The sequence below is a fragment of the Trachypithecus francoisi genome, unplaced genomic scaffold (assembly GCF_009764315.1).
Source record: "Trachypithecus francoisi isolate TF-2019V2 unplaced genomic scaffold, Tfra_2.0 Lachesis_group9, whole genome shotgun sequence".
Taxonomy (NCBI): domain Eukaryota; kingdom Metazoa; phylum Chordata; class Mammalia; order Primates; family Cercopithecidae; genus Trachypithecus; species Trachypithecus francoisi.
The window spans coordinates 38,349,640-38,366,717 of NW_022681474.1; the positions used below are offsets into that span (position 1 = coordinate 38,349,640).

General features: G+C 42.3%; 2 protein-coding genes across 7 annotated transcripts in view; one reads left to right on the plus strand and one right to left on the minus strand.

Annotated features, from left to right (window-relative positions):
• VCL (vinculin) overlaps positions 1-4,164 on the plus strand; it is a 125,027-nt gene extending 120,863 nt beyond the window's left edge. For both annotated transcript variants that reach the window (XM_033209668.1, XM_033209669.1), the window contains one exon: positions 2,028-4,164. In XM_033209668.1, coding sequence (XP_033065559.1) covers positions 2,028-2,174 — 147 coding nt within the window. In that variant the 3' untranslated portion in view covers positions 2,175-4,164. The remainder of the gene's footprint in view (positions 1-2,027) is intronic.
• A 1,617-nt stretch (positions 4,165-5,781) lies between these two features.
• Positions 5,782-17,078, minus strand: part of AP3M1 (adaptor related protein complex 3 subunit mu 1) — a 30,299-nt gene continuing 19,002 nt past the window's right edge. For 2 of the 5 annotated variants that reach the window (XM_033209672.1, XM_033209673.1), the window contains exons 5-9: positions 13,871-13,956; positions 13,072-13,205; positions 10,123-10,330; positions 8,367-8,511; positions 6,968-7,902 (exon numbers count right to left, since the gene is read on the minus strand). In XM_033209672.1, the coding sequence (XP_033065563.1) occupies positions 7,802-7,902; positions 8,367-8,511; positions 10,123-10,330; positions 13,072-13,205; positions 13,871-13,956 (674 nt within the window). In that variant the 3' untranslated portion in view covers positions 6,968-7,801. Of the gene's footprint in view, positions 7,903-8,366; positions 8,512-10,100; positions 10,331-13,071; positions 13,206-13,870; positions 13,957-17,078 lie in introns of all 5 variants that reach the window. The other 3 variants (XR_004436741.1, XM_033209671.1, XM_033209674.1) reach the window with 3 other exon arrangements.

Below are 17,078 nucleotides of genomic sequence, written 5' to 3' on the forward strand. Positions count from 1 at the left end.
GCCCTGCTCTGAACCAGATTCCCAGATGGACTACCCACACAGGGCTCATCACACATGAGGTACAGTTTTGTTGGACTAGCCACACAGGGCTCATCATACATGGTGTAAGGTGAAGCACTGTATTAGGTGTTAAGGGAGTTTAAAAAATTAAAAGACACAATTCCCCCCCATGCCCCTTGGGGAACTCAAAAATAGTTTGAAAGAACAACTGTTTCTGATCTCTAGGCCAGGAGATAGGGTCCTGGGGCACTTTAGAAGAAATAAGGTGGCCATTCTTTTTGGTGCCATTATTGTTGCTTCTGCTACCATATTCTAATCCAACAACTCTCACCCTAATCCTCTCTTCTCCCAAACCATGGGAACTGTATCTTCACACCTAACTTCCATATATTCTATATAGGGTTTGCACACTTGGCTGTTTCTATGTCATGTGATCTCTTCTGTCCAAAGAAAGATGGAAAAAAATGGGGAAGGAAGGATAAGACTGAGATTCAGGCCTAATCACAGACTTAATTAATTAACCACTAAAAATATGCCTTGAGAATATCTATTATGTGCCATTAAATATTCCAGTTTTAAAAAGGGTAGAAATTGACAGTATGGTAGAATGGAAAAAACACAGGACTGTTCGGGAGGCTGAGGCAGGAGAATTGCTTGAACCTGGGAGGCGGAAGTTGCCGTGAGCTGAGATTGCACCATTGCACTCCAGCCTGGGCAACAAGAGCGAAACTCCATCTCAAAAAAAACAAAAACAAAAACAAAAAACAAAACCCATACGACGTAAGTCAGAAATCTTGAGTCCTAATCCTCACTTTATGAATGTCTCTGGGCCTGAGTCCCATTGCTGACCAAGTGAAAAGAACAACTGATGAGGAATTCCAGTCCACAATTACACTTACCAGAGCCTGTGAAACTGAGTGTACAAATTTTATGCATGTGCGCATTTTTTCTGGGGGAGAATTCCCCGCCTTCATTAAATCCTCAAATGATATATGACTCAAAAATAGCTAAGAATTACTGGGCTGATGAATTGCCAAGATCCTTGACTTTCTATGGTAGAATACCAATGTGATTTCAGTCCTCTAAGTTTGTGTGTTTGAAAGATTAACGTATTTAGATTTTCATGGGTTTAAAGTGGTTGGCTGCTTGGTTTGTTAATTTGGTTGTTTTTAAAATTCGTTAATTAAATATTTATGAAATACCTCCTGTGTGCCAGGTACCATCCTAAATACTGGGGGTATAACAGTGAACAACACTGACAAAAATCTACTCTGTATAACTTAAATTTTAGTGTGAAGACAGAAAAAAACCTCAAAACTCCCAAACAACCTAGGTAAAATATGTAGTGTATCAGTTAGTGATGATAGGTTCAATGGAAAAAATAAGGCCAGATGCGGTGGCTCATGCCTATAGTCTTAGCACTTTGGGAGGCTGAGGTGGGCAGATCACTTGAGCCCAGGAGTTCGAGTCCAATCTGGGCAACATGGCGGAACCCCATCTCTACAAAAAATAAAAAAATTACCCAGATGTGGCAGCATGTACCTATTGTCCCAGCTGCTCAAAGGCTGAGGCAGGAGGATCCTTGAGTGCAGGAGGCAGAGGCTTCAGTGGCCAAGATCCCACCACTGCACTCCAGCCTGGATGATAGAGAAAGACCCCATCTCAAAAAAAGAATGAGTAGGGAAATCCTCACCAACGTGACAAGTGAGCAAAGATCTGAAGATGCAGTGGATCCCTGAGGAAAAAGCAGTCCAGGTAGAGGAAACAATAAGTCCTGAGGGAGAAGCATGTTTGAAGACCAAGAAAGAGGACATGCTGTAGGCTATCTGAAGCCACAGTACACAATCAGCGATGGCCAGTTTTGGGTTCTTTTTGGTGATCTGGGAAAACCCCTAGTGATGCAAGCAAGTATGGGGGATGCCAGCTACCAGTGGGGTTAACTGCATCCTACTCCTGGCTGAAACCTATTTTAGAGACAGGCCTACATCAGGGACTCTGGGTAACAGACGGTACCTCTTTCCTTGCAGGCCACAGAGATGCTGGTTCACAATGCCCAGAACCTCATGCAGTCTGTGAAGGAGACTGTGCGGGAAGCAGAAGCTGCTTCAATCAAAATTCGAACAGATGCTGGATTTACACTGCGCTGGGTTAGAAAGACTCCCTGGTACCAGTAGGCACCTGGCTGAGCCTGGCTGGCACGGAAACCTGAGTCCCAGGAGCTGCCCAGAGTTGCTGGGAGCTGAAAATCACATCCTGGCCTGACACATCAGAAAGGAATGGGGGCCTCTTCAAATTAGAAAACATTTATACTCTTTTTTCATGGACACTTTGAAATGTGTTTCTGTATAAACCCTGTATTCTCAAACACAGTTATACTTGTGCACCCTCTGTCCCAATAGGCAGACTGGGTTTCTAGCCCATGGACTTCACATAAGCTCAGAATCCAAGTGAACACTAGCCAGACACCCTGCTCTGTCCCCTTGTTCCCTAGGGGACACTTCTCTCTATTTCTCTTTCCTTGGCTCCCATTCACTCTTCCAGACTCCCGAGACCCAGGGCCCAGGCAAGTCAGTTACTAAGAGGAAAATTGCTGTGCCTCCAAAAATTGTTTTGAGCTTTCCATGTTGCTGCCAACCATGCCTGCCTTCTCCGGGCTGTGCTACCTGGGTCCTTTTCAGAAGTGAGCTTCGCTGCTACAGGGGAAGGTTGCCTCTGTGGAGCCCCAGCATATGGGGCCGGGATTCATTTCCTGCCCTTCCTCAGTTTAATCCTTTTAGTTTCCCACAATATAAAACCGTATTTCACTGTCAGGAAGAAATCACAGAATCATATGATTTTGCCTTTACCATGCCCCTGAGCAATGTCTGTGCTAGGGAAACTTCCATCCCATATCCTGCCTCAGCCCGCCAAGGTAGCCATCCCATGAACACACTGTGTCCTGGTGCTCTCTCCTGCTGGAAGGGCAGAGTAGCCAGGGTGTGGCCCTGCCATCTTCTCAGCAGGGCCACTCCTGGCACTCCATGCTTAGTCACTGCCTGCAGAGGTCTGTGCTGAGGCCTTATCATTCATTCTTAGCTCTTAATTGTTCATTTTGAGCTGAAATGCTGCATTTTAATTTTAACCAAAACATGTCTCCTATCCTGGTTTTTGTAGCCTTCCTCCACACCCTTTCTAAACAAGATTTTAAAGACATGTAGGTGTTTGTTCATCTGTAACTCTAAAAGATCCTTTTTATCCTTTTAAAATTCAGTCTTAAGAATGAGTGCTTGTCCCCTAATAGTGTTTAATGGCAAGGCAGCCTTGTCTGAAGGACACCTCCTGCCTAAAGGAGAGTGGTATTTGCAGACTAGAATTCTAGTGCTGCTGAAGATGAATCAATGGGAAATACTACTCCTGTAATTCCTACCTCCCTGCAACCAACTACAACCAAGCTCTCTGCTGCATCCACTCCCAAGTACGGGGTTCAAGAGAGTAATGGGTTTCATATTTCTTATCACCACACTAAGTTCCCACTAGGCAAAATGAGAGGGCAATGCTTCCTTGTTGGTACTTACTACTGCTAAGTATTTCCCAGCACGTGAAACCTTATTTTTCCCCAAAGCCAGAACCAGATGAGTAAAGGAGTAAGAACCTCTGCCTGAACATCCTTCCGTGTCACCCATCACTGTGTGTTAGTTCCCAACATCGAATGTGTAAAACTTAAGTTGGTCCTGTACACTCAGGCTTTCACTATTTCCTTTAAAATGAGGATGATTATTTTCAAGGCCGTCAGCATATTTGTATAGTTGCTTGCCTGATATAAATGCAATATTAATGCCTTTAAAGTATGAATCTATGCCAAAGATCACTTGTTGTTTTACTAAAGATTTACTTAGAGGAAATAAGAAAAATCATGTTTGCTCTCCCGGTTCTTCCAGTGGTTTGAGACACTGGTTTACACTTTATGCCGGATGTGCTTTTCTCCAATATCAGTGCTCAAGACACAGTGCAGCAAATTTAAAAAAAACAACAAAAAAAAACAACAAAAAAAAACACACCATCCCTGAATGATTAGAGAATCACTGCTAAAAAACTACATTTATAAGCTAGGATTTGTTATATGCAAATATTTTCTGCCTCTTCTTTTGTTCTGTTTAAAACAATAAAATGCATTTGTATAAATAATGCTTTCAATGATGGGTATGTTATTTTAGCAAGAACTTTTAGGTCAGTTTCTCCTTCGTTTTGATGAACAGCCAATGAAACTAATCCTCAAGATCTGGAAACTAAAGATTTTTATTTAATCCAAATGTTGTACTGGAAGAAGAAATCAACGGTGGTATATTTACCTAACAAGGATGTGTGTGATACAAGACAACTCTGGGGATTATACACTTGAAGGAATGGGAAGTGCAAAGGTTAACAGTAGGCAGAAAGCAGCTGGATGAAACAGTTTGTTTTCATCTTAGAAGATTCTAGCTACCTGTGGAGACCATCACTGTTCCCTGAAAAGCTAAAGTCGTTAAGTTTGTAGGAGTACCACAGGTCCTTCCCCCGCTGCAAGACAGAGTCTTGCTCTGTTGCCCAGGCTGCAGTGCAGTGGTGCAATCTTGGCTCACTGCAACCTCTGCCTCCCGGGTTCAAGCAATTCTCCTGCCTCAGCCTCCCATGTAGCTGGGATTACAGGTGTGCACCACCATGCCTGGCTAATTTTTGTATTTTTAGTAGAGATGCGGTTTCACCACGTTGGCCAGGCTGGTCTTGAACTCCTGACCTCAAGTGATCCACCCACCTTGACCTCCCAAAGTGCTGGGATTACAGGTGTGATCCACCATGCCCAGCCACACAGGTCTGTTTTTCATATTCCAAAGCCCAGTATAGAATAAATAGGGTTTTCAGGGATCCACCAGAGCTATAAGGCAGAGATGGCTTTGGGGGACATAGTCCTCTTCTTCCTTAAAGAAACACTGACTAAAATAGTAGGAGCAGGTTTTTAGAGTAGAGTTGGGACATCACTGTTTTTGCCTGATTTTCTAGATCTGAAAGGGGTAACATGTCATTAAAGGGTGATGATATTGATATTTAGTGTTGCCAACTGCTATTATCACTGCTTTATCTTGGAAAGTTGCTGACTATAAAGACAGATTCCAGCCTGTTTGAGTTAAAGGAAAGTTCAAGGCTACCGAATTAGCAGAACTGTCTTGTTTTTGCCATTTACCATATGTTCACTGGTGCTGCCTTCCTGCTGCAGTATAATCATTTTCTTAAATCACTTGCCGCTCAGGACAAGATCAGCATTTTCCTCATCTTGTTCTGTATTTGTTCCTGATTTTCTACTGTAGCACCACTTAAGAAATGAACCTATCACAGGAACTCCCTTTGGATAAAATAATGTGACTCCCACACACTGGAAATAATCATCTACTTCATTTGTTCTTGATATGCTCCCTTGTGAATTGAGAACTAATGGATCCAGGATTAGCTGTAACTCTGCTTGAAAAATATTTTACTACTACTAAGTATTCAGGAATCTTTGTTATCAGTAGGTGGTGGTAGTGATAGAGAAGGGAGCTTTGATCACTAATCTCTCAGACTGTGGCCAGAATGGTGATGCTTAAGCCAAGTAGGAGTGGCTATTAACATAACGAGGTTAGGGAAGGAGTACTGAGAAGTGTTTTGCAGCAACACTCACAGCTTGTGTGATGATGCAGAAGAAAATCTGATGATGTTCATCCTGCTTTGACAATGAGCCTTGCCCATTGGAGAATGTTCAATCAATAGTAGACCTAAAAAAAAATCAACTTGTTGCTTTCATCTTTTTATTGATAGCATAGCCAGAGCTACCGAAATGATTTACTGGATTCTAGCAAATTAATAAATACAGTAATCTGATTGTAAAATAAAACATTCTATTTGGACATTTTAGTAGAAATTGCTAGAAGGAAGGAGCTCCTGGCATACAATCTACTTGGATAGAAGACAGTCCAGGTATAGACTGTTGAGATTAGGGATTCAGCAGAAAGCAAAGCAAATGTTCTGATTGTTCTTTTGAGGTACGAACTCTGAAGAGTCAAGACATTAAAAAGCAATTGAACTGGGTAGCTAAACTTAGGCAAACGGAATAAATATTTGGCAACATTTTGACTATTTAGCAGTTCTGTAAAATAACTGCCAATCTGAGATTAGTTTCTTCTGAAATTTGGAAGCTGCAAAACGTTGCCTTTCTTATGAAAGGCAGGGCAGACAAAAGTAAGAAAGCTGCTCCGTGGGCTCCTTGCACCAGCACCAACCAGCAGCCCTTGACAGCATAGATGGCATGAGTGTAAGGGCTATCCTTAGCATAAGGAAAAGACGATTATAAGCTGAGAAGACTGAAAGGAGAATGGAGCTATAAAAAGAAGAAAATAGCATAAATAAGAAGGAAACATGAAGAATATCTTAACTTTCAGTCTTTCTCCATTTCTTGATGTCTAATGAGGCAAAATAACTGGGCAAGGACACCAAGATGAAGAAGTTACATAAATTGACACAATGAAGTTGAGTGCAATAATACAACTGTTGACTAGACTTTCCAAAACCATGGTGATCAGTACAGTATCATCAATGTTACCGAGGATTTTGTTTCTGCCTCATTATAACTCACTTCCATGTATTTTGTCGGTATAGTAGGTATATTTAAGCACTCCAGTGACAATTATGACAACAGTTTCTGGAAGAAATCTATGACTATAGCTTTGGGAAGCACACAATATGAAAAGGGAATTTCCCCTAAAGACAAGGAATGCAGGCAAATTCAACCCCTTAAGAACAACAACAAAAAAGGTAAAAGATTTAAAAAGACTGATGACAGTGAGGCAGGCACATTTTCCTCCTTTTGCTGAACTGGGGCATGAGACATTTAGGTTAACCATGGCTTAACTGGTGTTGGGTAAGCTTTATATTATAAAACATGAAGATGGCAAAGGTGTCACTTACGTTTTTCTTTTACTACTTTAATTTGCTTAAAAGCACAAATGCTTGTGCTTGCAGTAACTTCCTGAAAGCAGAAGTAATGTTCCCTTTTACTACCTTAATAAAGCATTTGCCCCTGTGATACAAATGATTTTTTTACTGTGCTAACAGCTGAACCAGTGGCACAAAATTGAGATGGTATTTACTGCAGCAAGGTCCCTGTAAATCAAATAAGCTTTACATAAAAATCTTATTTATAAAAAATACAATACCAAGTACAGAGAGAATGGAGCATGGAGTAGCAGTGCTCCCTGCCAGGGCCATGTGGAAGTGGCTTTTGCTACAGTGCTTGCTTAATGGCACAAGTGAAAAGCTGAATAAGGCAAACACTTGAAGAGGCAGTTTTCTGTAAACTTCTGGGGGTGGGGGGAATTTCCTCTCTTGGGACACTGGTTTGGGATGGCTAAGATCAGGTGTGATATTTGGCTGCACCTGACACATCACAGATTTAAGATAGCTTCTGTTGGATGAGACCAGTTAACTCCTTTTAGGAGAGAGGTTATCACTGTAGCTTTCTGCCTTTACTGTTACAATGTGCAGCCGTCAGATGGTATTCTCCTATGGAAAAAAAATCACCTCCAACATCTTCCTAAGTGAAAAGATACAAAATAAGCTAAGTCACTAAAAGGTTTCCTTAGCTTAAAGCTCCTTAAGAATCCTACATTGATAACTAAGCAACTTTGTTAGCGGTGTGTAGCTAGACACAAATGCTTTAACTAGAATATCTATTCCCACCCACTTGGTACCTAATAGTAATACATCATAATGACACTTGGAAAACAAACTGGTCTTGAGAAATTTTGGCCTCTTCTCATGTCCTCACTTGGAACTTTCCAGCTTTCGTGACGTATTTGACTCCTTTAAATGGCTTATATTTCTCCCCATACATGTCCAAACGGTTCACTTTTAAGCCTGTGTCAAAAAGAATGAAAAAGAATAAATTATCATCATCCCAATCAATGTTAGCAATGAGCACTATATGGTAAATCTGACATTAACCAGTGTCCCTTCCACCATTTGGAAGAAATGTCTCTTCTATCATTTACAAATTATTGCACTTTGATGGTATGGTTTTGGTTAAGATTCCCACACAGGCAGGGAATGTCTGTGAAGTATAATTCTGCTTTCTGTAAATATGAATAACTCCTTTTTTGGTGCTTGAATGAGGGCAGAGGTGAGGGGAAGCTGTGTGAAATAAGGTGTTCTCCAAAATCATTTGGTTGATGCCTGGGAGATGGCCCCACCAAGCACAGTGTAAAAGGCAAATGGGCTACTGCTCTTTCTAGAGAGGGAAACTTTTGTTACTCTTCTAAGTGCCTAATAATTGAGCTTGCAAAACTCAATTACCCTTAACTACAAGTCAACCTTATCTTTACCTGAAATAGCAAGCTGCTGGATCTTAAACTGTATATTGAGGCTCGGATTCTCTTCTGGTTTAGGGGCTCCAGACTGTAAATTTACCAGTCCTTTAAGACTTGGGAGCTTTTGTGGAGTGATTTTTCCCACATCCCATGTTAGTACCTTAAAAAGACAAAAAATGAAAAACAAATAGAACCATTTATTAAAGACAAACCCTCAAAAACAAGGTTCAAAGACATCATAAACTTCTGTACAAAATGAAGTGCAGTCTCTTGAAAACAAGAGATCTGGGATCTACAGTGAGTTTACCTCTGATTAGCTCTGTGACTTTCAATGGGGAGTGAGGACGGAGAATCTACATTTGTTGAGCATTTTCTTTTGTATTAGCACCGTGCTTAGCACTATTCATATGTTATTTCATTGAGGGCTGTGAAGTAGCTTTTGTCTTCTATTTACAAATGAGGAAATTAAGGCTCAGAGATCAAATGACTTACTCAAGGTCACACAGCTAGTCAGAGGTAAGGCTGGGATTTGAACCTAAGGCTCTCTGATTTCAAATGTTCTCCATCATACCATCTTCACTACTTTTCTCTGGGCCTGTTTCTTTTTCTTTTTTTTTTTTTTTGAGATGGAGTTTCGCTCTTGTTGCCCAGGATGGAGTGCAATGGCGCAATCTTGGCTCACCACAACCTCCGCCTCTCGGGTTCAAGCGATACTCCTGCCTCAGCATCCCAAGCAGCTGGGATACAGGCATGCGCCACTATGCCCAGTTAATTTTGTAGCTTTAGTAGAGATGGGCTTTCTCCATGTTGGTCAGGCTGGTCTCGAACTCCTGACCTCAGGTGATCTGCCCGCCTTGGCCTCCCAAAGTGTTGGGATTACAGGCATAAGCCACTGTGCACGGCCTCTGTTTATTTTTCTGTAAAATAATTAGATTGACTTAAGATGGTGTTTTTAAAACTTTTAGCTGTGAAACCCATTGTTCAAATGAAATCTTCGGTGTGGAAGCTCAGCAGCAGATGAGAAAGAAAGCAAAGCTGTCATAGTTGAAGCTGTGGTAAAGGGCCAGGAATCTGAAGCTCCCTTTCTCAGCCCTGTGTGGTCTCCAGGAGGTTCTCTGAATCCTTACAACTGCGTTAAATAATCTTTAACGTTCTATGATGTTATTAAAAAAAACATGTCTTTTCATTTATCAGGTAGCTCAATGACTCTGCTATTGAAAACAATCATATTTACTAGCTAATCAGGAAGCTGAGAGAAAATCATCTGCTACAGTTTCTCTGAAAACCCTCTGCTACAGGAAAATTTAAGTAGGGTGAGGAAGCAGCTTTCCTAGCCCTGTGAAAGAGTATGAAATGATGCTTTTAAATTAAAAAGGAAGAAAAAGGTCTTAATGATCAATTTATATAGAAAACTTAATAATTCATATACCATCATAATATCTTCTTCTATCTACATAATGTTTTCTCTTTTTAAAAAAGCTTTTACTTCTTTCTTATTAGATAGCAGAGTGAGGCTCTGGATTAATAATGGATGAGTGAAGGCACATTCTGAAAAAGGATAGAATGACACACTTTTCTGTTCATCTGCTCAGTAGCAGCTGCAGGATTCCTTCGGCAGTCGGTGGCAAAAGCACAGCACAGTATGCTCTCTAGGTTTTGATATGAACTTTAGTTTTAAACAAGGCACTAAACCTTTCCCTCCATTCCTCCCCACAAATCACAAAATAGATTGCAGAAACACTTGCTCACTCTTGATTTGAAGTGGCTGTACCTTGGTGACTGGATCAAATGTATAGCTGCCTTGTGTGGTTGTCAGGTTCATGTTCAGCACAACTTTTGGCATGTGAACTGTCACTGTAATTCCTTCAATAGTTTTCCCCATATTCTGCTTTGGTCCAATTGTTATATCAAATCTGCCACAAGAACTGTTCTCCTTAAAGCTGATACTATGTTTCACATACACTGGTATTGCCACTAGACTAAAAAGAGAAACAGAGAAAGATACAAAAGCACAAACACAATTAATGGTGTGGGGACAGCACCAGAGGTATTCTGAAAACCTCTGTCCAGAGTATCCTACCATACTTTTAACTCCACAATAAGGTGCTACAGAGTTGGCTCTCTGTAGCCACAGTTATGCATCCTTGAATTTGACCAGCTAAGGATTGAAAATATTATTTAACACTATCGGCCCGGCGTGGTGGCTCATGCCTGTAATCCCGGCACTTTGGGAGGCCGAGACCAGCGGTGGGAGGGGATTACCTGAGGTCAGGAGTTTGAGACCAGCCTGGCCAACATAGTGAAACCTCATCTCTACAAAAATACAAAAATTAGCTGAGGCTGGGTGCGGTGGCTCACACCTGTAATCCCAGTACTTTGGGAGGCCGAGGTGAGGAGTTCAAGACCAGCCTGGCCAACATGGTGAAACCTCGTCTCTACTAAAAATACAAAAATTAGCTGGGTGTGGTGGCTTGTGCCTGTAGTCCCAGCTACTCAGAAGGCTGAGGCAGGAGAATCACTTGAACCTGGGAAGCGGAGATTGCAGTGAGCTGAGATTGCACCTCTGCACTCCAGCCTGGACAACGGAGCGAGACTCTATCTCAAAAAAAAAAAAAAAAAAAAGTAAAAAATAACAATACAACTACAAAAAGTAATAAAAATAAAAAGTCAACCTAGTGTAACAATTATTTACACAGTGTTTACAGTGTACTATCAGAAGTAACTTGGAGATGATTTAAAGTACACAGGAGGATGTGCATAGGTTATATGCAAATACTACACCATTTTATATAAGGGACTTGAGCATCTGCTGATTTTTGCAACCAATCCTCCAAGGATACCAAGATGGCGGTACCTCCAGAACTGCAGATTCAGCATCTACACAAGGGGGAGCTGAGTACAGCATAATGTTCTGGTACCACTGTGCTGGGAACTGTATACAAATCAAGACAGAAATCTGAAGTTTAATAACAGTATAAACAATTGGGGTGGCTGGGTGCAGTGGCTCATGCCTGTAATCCCAGCACTTTGGGAGGCCAAGGCAGGCAGATCACTGGAGGTCAGGAGTTTGAGACCAGCCTGGCCAACATGGTGAAACCCCCTCTCTACTAAAAAAAGTAACAAGAAACAAAAATTAGCTGGGCACGGTGGCGGGCGCCTGTAATCCCAGCTACTTGGGAGGCTGAGGCAGGAGAATCACTTGAACCCAGGAGGTAGAGGTTGCCATAAGCCAAGATCACAGAATTGCACTCCAGCCTGGGCGACAATAGTGAAACTCCATCTCAAAACAAACAAACAAAAACCCAAAAAAAATCAAACAAACAAACAAACAAACAAAAAACAATTGGGGCAAAGGGCCCTAGTTTAAAAAAATGAATTACGATCTCACTGAAAAATAATGTAAAATATGTTTTATATAAATGAAAACAGTTCCTATGTGATAAGTCAAGAAACAGGCCGGGTGCGGTGGCTCACGCCTGTAATCCTAGTACTTTGGGAGGCTGAGGTGGGCGGATCACCCGAGGTCGGGAGTTCGAGACCAGCCTGACCAACATGCAGAAACCCCGTCTTTACTAAAAACACAAAATTAGCCGGGCGTGGTGGTGCATGCATGTAATCCCAGCTACTCAGGAGGCTGAGGCAGAGAATCACTTGAACCCTGGAGGTGGAGGCTGAGGTAAGCCAAGATTTCACCATTGCACTCCAGTCTGAGCAACAAGAGCCGAACTCCGGTTCAAAGAAAAAAAGAGCCAAGAAATAATTTCTCTGCTTTTGAGTCCTGTCATAATGTTACTCCAATAACTTCTGGTGTTTTCAAGAAACAAACTAGCTATAAAACTACGATCCCCAATGCTAAATTTTTTTATATTTTTTTGAAATGGAATTTCACCCTCTTGGCCAGGCTGGAGTGCAGTGGCATGGTCTGTCATTGCAACCTCTGCCTTCCAGGTTCAAGTGATTCTCATGCCTCAGCCTCCCAAGTAGTTGAGATTATAGGCACACGCTATCATGCCTGGCTAATTTTGTATTTTTAGTAGAGACAGGGTTTCACCATGTTGACCAGACTGGTCTAGAACTCCTGACCTCAAGCGATCTGCCCACACTGGCCTCCCAAAGTGTTGGGATTACAGGAGTGAACCACTGCACCCGGCTCTCAATGCTAAACAGTTCCTTAAAACCTCAATGCAGAGAAGACTGACTTGAAGCAGGTAAGTTTGGGAATGTCCTCACAAACTACAGGTAGGTCTGTCTCCTTGTTAGCCACAAAGTCTACAGACTATGGTAAGATTATGGCAGTGGTTCATGGTTTTGCCCAGGTTATGCACAGTCCATTTTGCTCTGCTTGCAAAGTACTCAGCTGTCAGAAGCAGAGCAAAATGGACCATGCATAACCTGAGCAAAGAACCAGCGCCATAATTTGACAATGCGTAACCTTGCAAAGAACCAGTACCATAACCTTTTGCCCAGGTTATGCATGGTTTGCTTGCCCTTGGCTATAGGTTTTACTCTAGTCTCACTTAGTACCACTCTACACTCATACATTCAAAGTATACTGATATTTTAGGTGCATATTTTCACCAGTTCTCACTGGGTCTCCTGGTGAGCTATGGTTCAAGTGAGCAATGACAACCTCAAGTACTCAATTGTCATAAAGGAACAGGGAAAGGTGAGTTCTGCTTGATATGTGTGATGGCAGATTCTGGCTGATGCATCAACATACTTTTGTGAGCTGACACGGTATGATATGAGTCGGAAATTTCCATCTGGAGGAATAAATGACAAAACTCTTTCAGATTCCCAGCGCTTGAACCGGATGCAGGGGTGGAAGCTGACGTCATCCAGAAGCCTAGGGTTCTGTCAAGAAAACAGAAGACAGCCGTGTTCATAGAGCATAATGAATATGGGAACTGTACTTAGATACCTTGACAAATCAATATGTTCCCTGAAGATAAAGCAGTCATGGAAGAGTTTATGACCACATCTACACGACCTTATAGTTTCACAATGCTTTAAAGTTTGTAAATATTTTATGTACATTATTTTGTTGAATTTCAATAACTATAAAGGAGAAAAGGCAAGTAGTATTATTTCCCTTTAACAGATTAAAAAACTGAGGTTCAGAGGACTTAAGGTCAGAACAAACTGGTGACAACACCAGAAGTCAGTTCTCTTAATTGTTCCTAGCAGTATGTCATGCTGACTCTAAAATGATACAAAAGACCAATGTCCTTTCATATCAGCAAAGCAAGTAATTACTCAGTAAAAATGATATTGGATATTTGCAGAAGCCAGCCAGCCAATTTCAAGCCCCTTCTAGCACACTCAGGCAAAGACCTCCCTTAGCCTTTCCATAAAGACCACGCTCATCATGTAAGTGACTATCTTAGGAAACTGCTAGGAATATTTCTGAGACAATCCTTTGCAATCTAAGATGCAAACTTATCTCAATATTTATTATTTCATTTAGTACTTCACATGTATTAGGCATTCAAGGGGCTATAAAACAGAATAAAACTTACCATGAAAGAAAGGGAGAGATCGGGCATTCCAGATAGTTTAATGCAAGCATCAATGACCCCCTGAATTTCTGCAAAGACTGTAGATCCTGAAGAAAGAAAGAAAAAGGAAGATAACATCAACGGAATATGAGTCTTAACTAGAGCTATCACCATATCTTTTTATTTTTATTTATTTATTGTTTTTAGAGACAGAGTCTTGCTCTGTTGCCAAGGTTGGAGTGCAGTGGCACGATCACAGCTCACTGCAGCCTCACTGCTGGGCTCAAGTAATCCTCCCGCCCTAGCCTCCTGAATAGCTGGGAATATAGGCGCGTGCCATGACACCTAGCCCAACAATCACTACATTTAGAATAATGGACATACCCTCTGGGTGTCAGACTTACTGAAGCTTTACATCTCTATTAACAGGTCAGGGGACAAGGTCCATACCTAACTCTGGTTGGAATATGATAATTTTTCTTTTTTTTTTTAAGAGATGAGGTCTTACTAGCTAGTCCCAGCTGGCCCCCAGAGTAACTGGGACTAAAGGTATGCCACCGTAGAATATAATTTTTTTTTTTTTTGAGACAGGGTCTTTCTCTGTCACCCAGGTTGGAGTGTAGTAGTGCTATGACAGCTCACTGCAGCCTCAACCTCCTGGGCTCAAGCAATCCTCCCACCTCAGTCTCCCAAGCAGCTTGTATTACAGGCATGCCCGGCTAATTTTTGTATTTTTTTGTAGAGACAGGGTCTTGTTACATTGCCCAGGTTGGTCTCGAACTCCTGGGCTCAAGCAATCCGCCTACCTCAGCCTCCCAAAGTGCTGGGATTACAGGTGTGAACTACCATACCCAGCCAGAATATGCTAATTCTAAGGAAAATTAAACTTGTCTCCTTTATGGAGCCAACCCTGTAAGATGACTGGATATGAGTTTAAAACATATGAGGCCAGGCACAGTGGCTCATGCCTGTAATCCCAGCGTTTAGGGAAGCCGAAGTGGGTAGGTTATCTGAGCTCAGGAGTTTGGGACCAGCCTGGGTAACATGGCGAAACCCCATCTCTACTAAAAATACAAAAAATTAGCCAGGCGTGGTGGTGTGTGCTTGTAGTCCCACCTACTCGAGAGGCTGAGGCAGGAGAATTGCTTGAACCCAGAAGGCGGAGGTTGCAGTGAGCCGAGACCGCAACACTGCACTACAGCCTGGGCGACAATGTGAGACTCTGTCTCAAAAACAAAATAAAACAAACCAAAAACATTTTCAATAGAATTTTAAAATGAGGCAAGGGTATTATGAAATGGACTAAGTCAACTTTTAAGAAATAGGATCCATAGTAGAAAGAGCTCTCTTTCTTTTAGAGATAGGGTCTCCCTCTGCCATCCAGGCTGGAGTACAGTGGTGTGAACATAGCTCACTACAGCATTGAACTCCTGGACTCAAGCTCGAGCAATCCTCCTGCCTCAGCCTCCTGAATAGGTGGGATTAAGGAACCCATGCCTAGCTAACCTTTTAAATTTTTGATAGATACGGGGTCTCGCTATGTTGCCTAGGCTGGTCTTGAACTCCTGGACTCAAGTGATCTTACTGCCTAAGCCTCCCAAAGTGCTGGGATTATGGGTGTGAGCCACCGTGCCTGGCAAAAATCTGTTATTCTATAAGATGGAATGTTATAATGAAAAGGGCACTCGTGGAAGAGAAGACATTGACTATAATTCACAATAAGCCATCACTACATGTTAACAAGTTGTATGACCTGGAACAGTTCACTTAACCCTTCTGGGCTTTCCTTATGTATAAAATAAATGTAAGGGAAGGACTAATTTTTTTTTTTTTGAGATGGAGTATCGCTCTGTCACCCAGGCTGGAGTGCAGTAGTGCAATCTTGGCTCACTGCAACCTCCACCTCCTGGGGTCAAGCAATTCTCCTGCCTCGGCCTCCCGAGTAGCTGGGATTACAGGCGCCTGCCACCATGCCCGGTTACTTTTTGTACTTACAGTAGAGACGGGGTTTTACCATGTTGGCCAGGCTGGTCTTGAACTCCTGACCTCAAGTGATCTGCCTGCCACGGCCTCCCAAAGAGCTGGAACTACAGGCGTGATCCACCGTGTCTGGCCGCTATTTTTAATAATAAAATTTTACGATTCTTATAGAGTACCATTGTTTTGTCTGGTTAAAAAGATAATTAGATTGGGTGTGGTGGCTGATGCCTGTAATCTCAGCACTTTGGGAGGCTGAGGTAGGTAAACTGCTTGAGCCCAGGAGTTCAAGACCAGCCTGGGCAACATGGTGAGACTCTGTCTGTACAAAAAAATAAAATAAAAGCTAGCCAGGCATGGTGGCGTGTGGCATGTACCTCCTGATTGGCTGGGACTATAGGCTACTCAGGAGTCTGAGGTAGGAAGATCGCATGAGCTGGAGGTCAAGGCTGCAGTAAAGTAGGGACTGCACCAATGCACTCCAGCCTGGGCAAAGGAGCAAGACCCTGTATTTAAAAAAAAAAGAAAGAACGTGAAAAGATAGGGGCTTTTATCAGAAGTACTGCACATAATGTAGTAGCAAAAGCATGGTATATGGTAGATTTTCAATAAATTTTAGAAGGAATAAATAGCAAGAGGTAGAGTTACATAGGGTAATAATTAGCTTAAAGTAAGGCATTATCAGTTCTGATTTACATGTTCGGCAGACCTCAACTAGTGGTTATGAAAACTATATGTAACCTATGGGCAAAATAAATGGATTTATGGGCCAGGTACAGTGGCTCACGCCTGTTATCCCAGCACTTTGGGAGGCCAAGGCAGATGGATCACTTGAGGTCCGGAGCTCGAGACCAGCCTCGCCAACATTGTGAAACCGCGTCTCTAGTAAAAATACAAAAAATTAGCCAGGGCCAGGAGCAGTGGCTCACGCCTGTAATTCTAGCACTTTGGGAGACTGAAACAGGCGGATCACCTGAGGTCAGGAGTTCGAGACCAGCCCTGACCAACATGGAGAAACCCTATCTTTACTAAAAACACAAAATTAGCTGGGCGTGGTGGTGTATGCCTGTAATCCCAGGTACATGGGAGGCTGAGGCAGAAGAATCGCTTGAACCTGGGAGGCAGAGGTTGCGGTGAGCCAAGACTGCACCATTGCACTCCAGCCTAGGCAATGAGAGCAAAACTGCATCTCAAAAAAAAAAAAAAAAAAAAATTAGCCAGGTGTGGTGGCTCATGCCTGTAATCTCAGCTA